General features: G+C 48.5%; 1 protein-coding gene across 1 annotated transcript in view; it reads right to left on the bottom strand.

Moving 5' to 3' along the window:
- ATP6V0D2 (ATPase H+ transporting V0 subunit d2) overlaps positions 1 to 12,952 on the bottom strand; it is a 269,016-nt gene that overhangs the window by 23,732 nt on the left and 232,332 nt on the right. The window contains exon 7 of the mRNA XM_069621300.1: positions 4,834 to 4,911. Coding sequence (XP_069477401.1) covers positions 4,834 to 4,911 — 78 coding nt within the window. The remainder of the gene's footprint in view (positions 1 to 4,833; positions 4,912 to 12,952) is intronic.

Raw genomic sequence — 12,952 nt, 5'->3', positions numbered from 1 at the left:
ACGACAACTACAAAATCACACTCCAAAGCTGCCTTCCCACAGACTTCAAATGCCTACAAATAAACAGGAAAAACAAAAAAGAAGGAGGCATCGCTATAGCATTCAAAGAACACCTGAAAATAAAAACTGACGAACCACTCAACATCCTCAACTGCGAAACCATGGTTATTCACCTAACAGCGAGCCCAAAAACCAACATCACATTCATCCTGGTATACAGACCGCCAACATATGATGCAACATTCGTCGATAACTTCATAGAAGCCATCACCAACTTAGCCATCAACCACGAACACCTAATCATCCTGGGGGACTTCAACATCTGGTTTGAAGACAGCCACGCCAACTCCCAAAACTCACTAATTGAACAACTCAGCACCATGAAACTACGACAACTAGTCAAAGGAGCAACGCACTCGGCAGGTCACACCCTAGACGCAATTTTCGCCAAAGAAAAACTCATCACCACGGCACCTCCGATACAAATACTGTGGAGTGACCATCTCATCATCACATTCGTGATCACTCTGCCTACCCAAGCCTACATCCAACATCCAAAACTCACAACCACCACCAAAAGAAACTGGAAACGCGTCAAAGAAAGCAACTTATTCGAACAACTGGAATTAACAAAACCCTCAACTACAGAACTGGAGCTAGCTGACCTAGACGGCAAAGCAGAAATACTGCACAAATTGATCACAAATACGATAGACAAGATCGCCCCGGAAAAAAATGTTCACCCCATCCAAAAAAGAGCAATGGCAAAATGGTTCACCCCTCTATTAAACTACATGAAAAAGGAAAACAGAAACATGGAATCGGAAAGGAGGAAAGAATACAACCCAGAGAAAAAAACACTGTACCAGAAACAAATCCGTGCATACAAGATTGAAATTAAAAAGGCAAAGAAAAGACATTACGATGACAGAATCAACAATGCCACCAACACACAAAAAGAAATGTTTACCATCATTAAAGAAATGAGAAACCCCCCAGGCTGTGATAACACCCCAACCCCATCAGAAAAACTATGCAACGACCTTGCAGATCACTTCAATAAAAAAAATCAACGACATCCCCCAAACCATACAAAAGCGACCAACCAACCACAACATCACAGCGAACCCAACTCGGAACCACAACACAAACTCTGAAGCTGTCCTGAAATATCAGCAGAGGCATTCGCAATGCTGGTTAAACGAAGCAAGAAAGCAGGATCACCCATGGACCCATGTCCCTCAGACATCTACAAATCAATCCTCGCGCAAGGATCGCCAGCAGAACACTACAGAAACCTTCTAAATCTATCACTATCAACAGGGACTGTATCGAAGATCTTCAAATCAGCATACATCAAGCCACTATTAAAAAACACAAGTGGTGACGTAGCTGACCTTTCCAACTACAGGCCGATCTCTAACATCCCCTACCCAGCAAAACTTCTAGAAACCTACGTATATAAACTAACCCAAGAACACGTAGAAAAATACCACCTGCTGGACCAAGCTCAAATCGGTTTCAGACCAACGAGAGGAACGGAAACAGCACTACTATCCATCTGGGACGACCTCAAAACTAACGCAGACTCCAACACTACTTCAGCCCTTATTCTGTTCGACCTCTCTGCAGCCTTTGACACAGTTAGCCACGACACCCTGACCAAAAGACTAGAAAACATAGGAATAACAGACACAGCACTACGCTGGACCAAATCATTCCTAACAGACAGAACAGAAACCGTATGGATAAAACCTTTCAAATCCACCCCACGAGTGAACGACTGTGGAGTACCACAAGGATCCTCACTATCTCCACTATATTTCAACATCTACCAGACTCCGGTCATCAGAATCTTAAAAAAATACAACATTACATGTTACAACTATGCAGATAACACCCTTGTCATTTACAAAATCAAGGACACTGATGCCGACCATTCAACCCATACCGACTGCCTAAAAGAAGTCTTCGACTGGATGGATGCCAACAACCTGAAAATCAACCCAGGAAAGACAGAAATCATGATTGTATCCAAAGACCAAGAGAACGAAACCACCATCCCATGGCCTACGGAAATGGGAAACGCACCAACACTGTCGAAGGTGGTAAAAAACCTGGGAGTCCTAATGGACAACAACCTAACCCTGGAGCCACAAATAAATGCAACAGTGAAGAAATGCTTTTTCCTCCTCCGGACGGCAAGAAGAATTCTACCTTTCCTCTCCTTCGCGCACAAAACACTCACTATCGTCGCCCTAATCATGTCTAAAATAGACTATGCAAACAGCCTCTACCTCGGAATACCTGAATACCTCCTGAAGAAAATGCAACAGATCCAAAATGCAGCAGCAAGACTACTCCTCAAAGTATCCAGAAGAGATTGCATCACTCCAGCCCTAAATACCCTACACTGGCTCCCAGTTAAACATCGCATCACCTTCAAAACAATGTGCATAACGCACAGGGCAATCAATGGACAAGGAACAGAATTCCTACATAAGAAAATAACAGTCTACAAACCAACGAGACCCCTCCGATCAAGCAACGAAATCCGCCTGGAACTCAAACCATACCACAAGTAGAAACTTGGAGGCACCTCCTTCTACCACTTAGCCGCAAAAACCTGGAACAACATCCCAAAGGAAATAAGAAACACTGAAGATCACCTAAAATTCAGGAAATCACTAAAAACCTGGCTCTTCAACACCACCGACTAAACCTGGAAACGAAACTGGTAAAAAGGATAACTAACCGAAAAGACACGGACATCCCTGACCGGGGAGAGTAAAGCCCACGGCAGCTGGACGGGTACCATCGGTCAGACAGGAACACAGGCGGCACACACAGAGACTGAGTCAACTAACCCAGACATTCCCACCAACACGTTCGTCCGCCCCGTAATTTAATTACCGCCAGATACCACGTTGGTGAAGAATTATCGAGACATTGGCAATCTTCCCACTACCTGAGAGGTTGTCATTAGCAGATGCACTGGTCACTAGAGTCTAAATGGAGGATAAGGGGAGCCATGTTAGAGGCGAGGACTAGAGGAGTATGGACCCAGATCAGGACAGAGCCGTAACAGGGGAGAATACGCAAGCCGAGCGCTTCAATTCAGGATACAGATGCAAATTAACCAACCCTACTAACAATTCTCCCTTTCTGCATACACCTCTCAAACTCCAAACCAAACACAACCAAAACCAACATGACAACAAACCGCACAAACTTCACTACATTGCAACAACAAAACAAAAACACACATAGCCTTGCACAACAGTACACAACGACTACCTGCCGCAAACACCCCAGGCCCAGCCAACGGACCCACCGGGCTGAGGCCACCAACAGCACATCACTGCTCTCTTGCAGTTTTCCTGCTTCCTCCCACTAACTCAACCTCCCCTCCTCTTTCAGAGCCGCCAGAGCGCCAAGGGACCACTACGGTGGTGATAGTGCGCGTTACAAATGTCCTTTAACATTAACATTAACATCTTAATCCTTCAGAAACCGAGGTTTTATTTGTTCCTGCTACTATGATTCCCCCCACTGTTCCTCCTTTTCTTCCTCTGCTCGTAACTTGGGTGTGAACTCTGACCCCTAACTTTCCTTTTCTTTACATATTTCTTCTATTGCTCGACCTTTTCGCTATGTTCTTTTTAATAATCGTTGTGCCCAACTTTATCTTTCTTTTCCTGCCATTATGCTTCTTCTCTCCTGTTTGGTCTTCTCTCGTATTGATTATTGTTCATCTCTACTCTTTGGTCTTCCTGCCTTCTATCTTTTTCCTCTTCGCTCCATATATAATTCTTCTGTCTGTCTTCTTTTCTCTCTTTCTCTTCGATCTGCCATTACACCCTCTATACTTTGGATAGCTTTCTCCCTTTTGACTCAAGTCTCCTTTACCATTTTCTCTCAATTGTCTTTAAGTGCATCCATGGTCTCTCACTCCTATTTGTATTGCTTCACTTATCTCACTCTATTCCTCTCCTCTGCCCCTCCGTTTCCAAAGTCAGTGCTTTCTCTCTGTTCCTAAACCTGCATGTGCGTCTTCCCACTCGTGTTCCTTTATCCTTCTTGCCCATAAACACTGGAACTCCCTCCCCCCTCTCTATTCGTTCCTCCCCTTCCCTTTGTATGTTTAAGTCTAATCTTAAAGCTCACCTTATATCTGCTCCCCCTAACAATTGTTTATTTTTCTCCCCTCTTCTGATTGTTGTCTGGAATGCATTGTTAATTTTGATTGTACCGTTTTGTGGCAAAAAGCACTTTATAAATGTAATAAAATACCAATACAAATACAATACAGCATGCTCTTCTGTAAGTAGAGTTTAGTGTAGATGCTCTATCTATCTGTGATGGAATTATCTATGTTTCCTCCGTTCCTTTCCTTCTTCCACTTCCCACCCTTCCTCAAACTTCGCTCTCCATCTCTCTTATCCAATTTCCCTCTCAGGTGTGTCATCGATGTTTTTGTGCAAATCAACAATAACATTTAAATACATCAAAATGACAAAGGAAGTGAAAACAATTGGAGCAAAGTGCTTAGGTAAGGCAACACTTTCATGGCACTGTAATAACTGCCATTGCCATTTTAAGGGAGCAATTTGGAACTGCATATTAGCTGAACCCTACCTGAAGCAGAACCGGTATGGATTGTTGGAACGGATAGTCTTTTTTTTTTTTAGGGGAATGAAGTGGAATAATCAAAACATAAAGCATTTCCTATGATATTCTGTAAATTGGGTGAAGTGTTGCATTTCATGCAATATTTCATTAATTTTGCACTGTGTGATTGTTTTCTGTGGTGTTTATTTCAGAATAGCTTACCTCATGTTCAAAGAATTTGTCTTCCAATGTTTTGTCTCCAGTTCCATTTTCTATTCCTTCAAACAGTGCTTTGTACTCCTTGTAATACAAGATAATACATTGTTAGTCAAGGTAGAGACTATCAATAACACAAAATCATACACGCTAAATCACAGATTTTCATTACGTCATGTTATATGGTATTTGTAAAACGCACCTCTGCCATTTACAGCACCTGAAGACAATAATTACCCTCTCATGTGAATTGCCAAGCTGTGTTAGGAAGTTATGCTGTACTAAGGAGTGGGTGAAGCGAGGGCCCTGACAGGGTTTTAGAAACCTATTGGACCTGCACGTTACCTGGGTATGGGTGATGTGTGGGCATCGTTTTGATTCCTCTATAGCGGTATCTGTCATGGGCCTCGGGTGTTTTTAGGGCCCCCCCCCCGATCTAATTCATAGGAGTTTGATGGTTTGTGCCAGTAGGATAAGCCACACTGATGATCCGCACTTAGGGAGAAAGTGCATGTGATTGATTGTTGCATCCTTGAGAGCTGTCACTCTTGGGTTGAAAAATCTATAACAAAGCACTTATCCATAAGACTGTGATGCCGGAAATGCATCTGAGGGACAGGGCCTCTGAATCCTTGTCCTTTTTCTGTTTTTACCGTGTGTTCTGTCATGTTTTCTGCCCAGGAGTCCATGAGGGACTCCTGGCAGTGCAGCTCTCTTTTGGTTTGGTGAACAGACCCATGGGATACCCTTATGGCACCCATGGGTAGGGGTACAACCCTGTGCCCCTAGTGTATGTTTTTGGGCACCTGTGGGTGGCCCACAGAGCAGGGTATGGGCTGGTGGCAGCTCCATGCTGAATTTGACAGGTGCTCTGGGTGTCCTCCATTTTGGGATACCCAGGCCCTGCCATTGGAATCAGTTGATTCCTGATAGGAAACAAGATGGCCCCTGTGGCCTCTTGCTTTCTATTGCCTGTTATCTTGTTTTTCCCAAAGTCCTGGGAAGCCCTGACTCTGTCCCTTCCCCCTGACTGGCTGTTGGGTGGAAGTTCCATATATGGTGTTGTTGTGAAGGCCCAGCTAGACTGACTGGAGCCTTCCCAGTGACTGTATGTTGTGGGTACCTCCTGTGGGTGGGACCTGGGTGAATGGAGTGTGTGACCAATATACACTCCTTGTTGTGGTTGTCTGGTTTCTGGCATGAGAGACAAAGACTGAGACAGCCCTGCCCGAAACTGGCCTGAATGCAGTGTGTAGTGTTGAATGGCTGGGTACTTGTCCCAATCCACATTCCTTGTTGTGAGTGTCTGAAAGGGAGGAGTGTGGCCTGAATGCACTGTGTGCCTGATTGGCTGACTGACTGCATGAATGCCCTTCTGTGTGATTGGCTGCTGTGTGTGTGCCAGCAGTGTGGATGAGAGACAGAATAGTATATCTGGGGACCTCTCACCACTGGAAATTGTTCAGAAGCATTCAGAAGCTGAGTCTCCACTCAAGAGTAACTGGATTTGCTGATCCTCGACGTCCAGCTGGAAGAAGAAGACTTGCTGTGGCATTTGCTTCGACGGAACTGAAGGTTGTCGAAATTGTCGAGGGCTGACCCGAGAGAGGACCTGGCTAGGCGCCCTCTTCCCGTGCTCCGAGGGACCATCGAGCACCGCTGAATCTTCGCCGAAGCGCCCTGGAAGTCAGACCCTCGAAAGGCTGCCGACCCGAGACGGGACCGCCGAGGAGATCGAAGTGAAGCACCCGGACATCGACGCCGTCGAAGTCCATTGCCGTCGACCAGGGTTCGCAGGTCTGTGTAACCGCTGGAGGCCCGTCGAAGTTGTGTGCCCAGCCGTGGGAACCACTTGACGCCGTGCCGCCGACGATCGGAGCCGTCCGCTCCATTGCCTAAGAACATTCAATCGAAGGACTCTCTCGACCGCATCGTCGACCGCTTATCCTGCCGGAGAAAGTCGAGGACGACCAACGCGCCGAGGAGAAACCTGCCGGTGGGTTTCCCGCCACCCGACGACCCCAAAGACTCGGACGACTCGACGCCCTTGCTGGGCTCCCGTCTCTACAATCTTTGCGGTCCAGAACTATTGTCATCGAGGTGCCCCGCACACCTCCGCCTTGCAGGACGCCGACGCCCCGACGCCGACGAGCACCGCTCGGACGGAGCTGCCGCCTCTTCGACAACGTTCGGCCTCGTTTGTCGACGGACGTTCGACGCCCCGTGCCTCCCGCCTGAAAAGGAAGGCATTCAAGAAGGGCCGTCGATTCCCCGTCGCCGAACAGCGAGTCCCTCGACGCTTGTCGACGCCTTTTCGAGGAACTCGACTCCACCAGGTACATTGGGGGGGTAAAAACATTATAGGAGAGAAATAGACTATTGAACAATATCTGGACTGGGCTGGTGTTATATCTCTTTATTTTGCAGGTTGCCCAGGTGGGGGGATCTCCACACAGAACTGTGTCCAGTAGCAAGGGCCAGTATTCTGCCTATTGTTTCAACCCTCTGTTATCTCTCCTCTCTCTATTGCTGGTTTCCTTCTTATTGATCCGTGTGCCATTTCTACAGTATTGTGAATGCACTTTAATGAGGTCTAATATTAGTGGTACCACTTTAGAATTGTAGATATTTACCATTGCTGATTTTCCTGAGCACAAAGTGCGTTATTGTGATAAGTGTACATAACCCTTGAATATTAATTATATAAAGACTGTGTTTTCAGTAATACAGTGTGTGGACATTCCTTTGTGGGGGCTTGGGGATACACTGTACTTAAGAACCAGCCTGCATCACCTCCTGAGAAGCTAGGCCTTGATTGCTCGCCCATCGCTACCGTATTAGAGAATCTTGGCTGGGGTCCTCTGTGCCTCCCCTCTACCATATAGAGAGCAGAAGTACAGACCCCCCCACCGGTCTTCTTTACAAAGCTGGTGGCAGCGGTGGGATGCTTATGGTTTTAAGACTCAGTGTATAACCGTGCCACTTACAAAATATCCGCACTTTATTAGATTAAGGTTTGGGTGTGTACCAAATAACTGCATTACAGGCAATGGAGCCCATTGCAAATGGTAAATTGACTCGGATGAGCTTAGAGGCTCTCCAGAGTGCTTGTGAAGCCAGGGAGTTGGACTTTGTGGATAAGTCTAGGGCTGAGCTGATAGCTGCCCTGGTGGACTACCAGACTGATGGTGAAACCCTTGATGAAGGGGGGGATGCAACCAGTGAGGACTCTGCCCCTGGGGTTGTCGCTGAATCTGTTTCTGGGAATGCCACCATTCCTGCTGCCTCTGTTCCAAACCCCAGCAATTCCATGGAACTTGAGTTATTAAGGATGAAATTGGCCTTTGAATATCGCAAGTTGGAAATAGAAGCTGAGCTTAAGAAAGAGGAGCTGGCACAGCAAGTGGAACTCAAGAATAGGGATCTTGCGCTCAAAGACAAGGACACTGAATGTCAGAGAATCCAGCTAGAGAGAGCTAGAGTGGAGACTTCAGCTAGACCAATTGAGAGTGGCAGGTCCCCAGCCACCAAGTTTATGAAAGATTTGGTTGGTGTGTTTGTGGAGGGTTCAGATATCCTCCAATGGATTGAAGCGTTTGAAATGGCTTGTGCAATTCATGATGTAGATAAAAGAGATTGGGCTAAGTGTTTGTTAAGCAGAGTGCCTCAAACTGGATATGACTGTATTCTGAAGCTGAGTGTGGAGGAAAGGGGTCAGTATGAGTGTATGAAGTCTGCTTTGATTGCCAAGTTTGGCAAGACACCTACCCAATACCTTAAAAGGTTCAGGGATTTTAAGAAAAGAGAGAATGTGTCTTGGGTTGACTGGGTGAGTACTGCGCACATGAACATGATGGGGTGGATTGACGGTTACAAGGTGAAAACTTTTGTTGAGTTGTCCCACCTCTTGTTTTTTGAGCATTTTTCTGAAGCCTGTTCACCAGAGCTGCGTCAGTATGTGGCTGACCAGAACATTTTGGACCCCTTTAAGCTGGCTAGGTTGGCTGACAAGTGGGTCTCCCACCGGGTGTCCCCTAAGGACTCCAGTGGGAAGGACAAGGACAAAGAAAAGGGGACCTCTCAGAAAGCTGAGGAGTCCCAAAAGCAATCACAGTCGGGTAAACCAAAACCTTCCTCTCCTAAGACCCAAAAATCTGGTGGGGATAAGTCCTCTGTGGGTGGGAATAAGAGTAGTGGTCCACCTGCTGCAAAGCAGGTTCCCAGTGGTTCCAGTACCGTACCCCGCACTCCTGGCACTTGTTGGGATTGTGGGGCTCTGGATCACAAAAGGGGTGACCCCAAGTGTAAAGGTAAGGCACTTGGAGTACAGGCTGTCAGCCTGACCTACCCTTACCCCGTGGCTGAGGTGGAAGCCACTGTCCTCCCCTCCTCTACAGGAATCACATTTGGTGCTCCGGTAGAGATTTCCTTAGTGTCCCTTGGGGCCTGGGACCAGTACGCAGAAGTACTGGCAACTATCCCGCAGAACACCCGTAGGTTTTTGAGAAGTGTCCTCTTGAATGGCCAGCCTTCTACTGGTTTGAGAGACACTGGGGCAAGCATGACAGTGGTGGACAGGACCCTGCTCAAGCCAGAGGACTATGTAGGTGCTCCTCTGAGAACCACCAGGTTAGCTGGTGGGCCTCCCAAATTATCGCCTGTAGCCCTAGTCACACTCATGATTGGAGACAAGACAGCAAAGCTTCCTGTCCTGGTTCAGGACAATGTCCCTGCTAACATTCTGTTAGGAAATGATCTAGTAGAGTTGGGGTTGATCTCGGATGGTCTTCCCATGACTGCTGCTGCAGTCACTAGGTCACAGGTGACACCGGGTCTGGCTGTGAGTCAGGTATCCGAGCCAAAGGCGAGGCCTAAGGCAAGAAGAAGGAAGACCAAGAAGGCCACCTCTGTGGAGGGAACACCTTCTCTTCCTGCTGTTCCGACAGCACCCAATGGGATCCATGCTCCGGACGGGCTGGGTCCAGCGGAAAACCCAAACTCAACTCCTGTGGGAGAAGAGACAGAAGACTCTCCTGTGGGAGAGGTTCTCAACCCGGAGGATCATCCCGACCTTCAATGCTTGTTAGCTGAAGGGGGACCCTCCCGGGCAGACTTCTGTAAGGGACAGAGAGAGTGCCACTCTCTCGAGGGCCTGAGGAAACAGGCCCTGTCCCAGGCACAAGGTGAAGTGCCTAGGACATTCAAGATTTATTGGGAGGGTGAGCTCCTTGTTAGTGAGCCCACTAAGCCCGAACCTGGTGCCCGCAAGAGGTTGGTGGTACCCCAGGTTTACAGGCCCTTCCTACTGCAGTTGGCGCATGAGGTGCCCTTGGCTGGTCATCTTGGGACCAAGAAGACTAAGCAGAGGCTCTCTGCCCATTTCTACTGGCCACGGATGGGAGTAGAGGTGGAGTCCCACTGCAGGACCTGCCCAACTTGTCAGTTGTCTGGCAAGACTGGAGGCAGGGTCATTGCCCCACTGCAGCCATTACCAGTGGTTGGCACACCATTTGAGAGGGTGGGCATCGACATCGTCGGTCCCCTTGACCCTCCCACTTCAGGTGGACATCGGTTCATCCTGGTCTTGGTAGATCATGCCACCAGGTACCCTGAGGCAATACCCCTTCGGACTGTTACTGCCAAGGTGGTTGCCAGGGCTCTCCTGGGCATTTTCACCCGTGTTGGATTCCCCAAGGAGGTTGTCTCTGACCGAGGATCCAACTTCATGTCTAGTTACATGAAAACCATGTGGAAAGAGTGCGGGGTAACCTACAAGTTCTCCACCTCTTACCACCCCCAGACCAATGGTCTGGTTGAGAGATTTAACAAAACTCTCAAGGGCATGCTAGGTGCTTTGGAAGAGCCCCTAAGGAGGAAATGGGATCTCCTCCTGCCATGCCTGCTGTTTGCTTACAGAGAGGTACCTCAAGAGGGTGTTGGTTTCAGCCCCTTTGAGTTACTCTTTGGACATCCCGTGAGGGGGCCCCTCGCCTTGATCCGAGAAGGCTTGGAAGCCACCCCTCCAGGTCCCGCCAAGCAAGTGGGGGACTATGTGTTAGGCCTCAGGCGGAGGATGACACAAATGATGGGTCAGGCAACAGCAAATCTCAAGGCCAGCCAGGAATTGAATAAGTACTGGCATGACCTGAAAGCTTCGCAAGTGGATTGGACTCCGGGACAGGAAATCCTTGTGATGGAGCCTACCAAGCCTAGAGCTTTGGCAGACAAGTGGACTGGACCCTTCAGGATCATCTCCAAGATGGGCGAAGTCAATTATCTGGTGGACATGGGAGCCTCTGGGGTAGCCCCCCAGGTATTCCATGTCAACAGGCTCAAGCCTTTCCACAGGCGAGCAGAGGTCTCATGTCTCTTGCTAGCTTCAGGGCAAGAAGAGGATGAGAGTGAGCCCCTTCCTGATTTGCTGCATAGCAACCCTCAGGATGGCTCAGTGGAGGGAGTACAACTCTCTCCCGATTTGACAACAGAGCAGCAGAGGGCCTGCCGGGCTTTGCTCCAGCAGTATGCCCCTCTGTTTTCACTGACACCGGGCCTTACACCGTGGTGTAAGCACGAAATTGACACTGGTGACAGTGTGCCTGTCAAAAGCAGGAGCTATCGTATGTCAGATACCGTCAAAAACCACATCCAGGCTGAGGTCGCCAAGATGTTGGATCTGGGTGTTATTGAACCCTCCACCAGTCCCTGGTCCAGTCCAGTGGTCCTTGTCCCCAAGGCAAGTTCCCCGGCGGGTACCAAGGATTGGAGGTTCTGTGTGGACTACCGAGGAGTCAATGCCGTCACCAAAACTGACGCGCACCCATTGCCCAGGGCTGATGAGCTCGTGGACACTATAGGTGCTGCCAAATTTGTGAGCACCTTTGACCTTACCTCAGGCTATTGGCAAATAGCTCTGACGGACCATGCCAAGGAAAAGACGGCATTCTCCACACCTGAGGGACTCTACCAGTTTAGGGTCATGCCCTTTGGGTTGAAGAATGCCCCTGCCACCTTCCAGAGATTGGTCAACCATGCGCTCAGTGGGCTGGAAGCCTTTTGTGTGGCTTACTTAGACGACATTGCCGTCTACAGTTCCACCTGGGAAGAGCATTTGACACATCTGGATAAGGTGTTGCAGGCCTTGAAAAGGGCTAACCTCACTATCAAGGCCACCAAGTGCCAGATAGCTCAGGGGAAAGTTACCTATCTTGGTCATGAGGTAGGAGGGGGTCAAATCCAACCTCTCTCCAGTAAAGTACAGGACGTACAGAACTGGGAGACGCCCACTACTCAAACCCAGGTGAGAGCCTTTTTGGGCCTCACTGGGTACTATCGCAATTTCATGGCAGACTATGGAACCATAGCTGCACCCCTGACAGCTCTAACTTCACCCAAACAGCCTAGGAAGGTTAATTGGACTGAAGACTGTCAGAGGGCCTTTGATGGCTTGAAAGAAAGTCTGTGTAGGGCACCTGTGTTGAGTGCGCCTGACTACAGCCGACCCTTTATCGTCCAGACGGATGCCTGCGACACCGGAATTGGAGCTGTCTTGTCCCAGTTAGATGACAAAGGGAGAGAACATCCTATCATATTCATCAGTAGACAACTCAAGGGTAGAGAACTTAGGTGGGCTACTGTTGAAAAGGAATGTTTTAGTATAGTTTGGAGCCTTAGGCGTTTTAGGCCCTACCTTACGGGGTCCACCTTCAAGGTCCAAACAGATCATAAGCCCCTGAAGTGGCTTATGCAGATGAAGGGTGAGAATCCGAAATTGCTCAGGTGGTCGATTAGCCTACAAGGGCTAGACTTCACCATAGAGCACAGACCAGGGAAGAGTCACGATAATGCAGATGGCCTTTCCAGAAGGTATGTTGACCGTCTGGATGAGGGTGTCTATCCCGTGGGAGATTAGGCACCCTCCACCTCAGTCTGGGGGGGGCGACTGTGATGCCGGAAATGCATCTGAGGGACAGGGCCTCTGAATCCTTGTCCTTTTTCTGTTTTTACCGTGTGTTCTGTCATGTTTTCTGCCCAGGAGTCCATGAGGGACTCCTGGCAGTGCAGCTCTCTTTTGGTTTGGTGAACAGACCCATGGGATACCCTTATGGCACCCATGGGTAGGGGTACA

Source organism: Ambystoma mexicanum, chromosome 5q (genome assembly GCF_040938575.1).
Source record: "Ambystoma mexicanum isolate Mex_15411 chromosome 5q, UKY_AmexF1_1, whole genome shotgun sequence".
Taxonomy (NCBI): domain Eukaryota; kingdom Metazoa; phylum Chordata; class Amphibia; order Caudata; family Ambystomatidae; genus Ambystoma; species Ambystoma mexicanum.
Note: the sequence above shows the minus strand (reverse complement) of the source record. Positions and strands in the feature narration are given on the sequence as shown.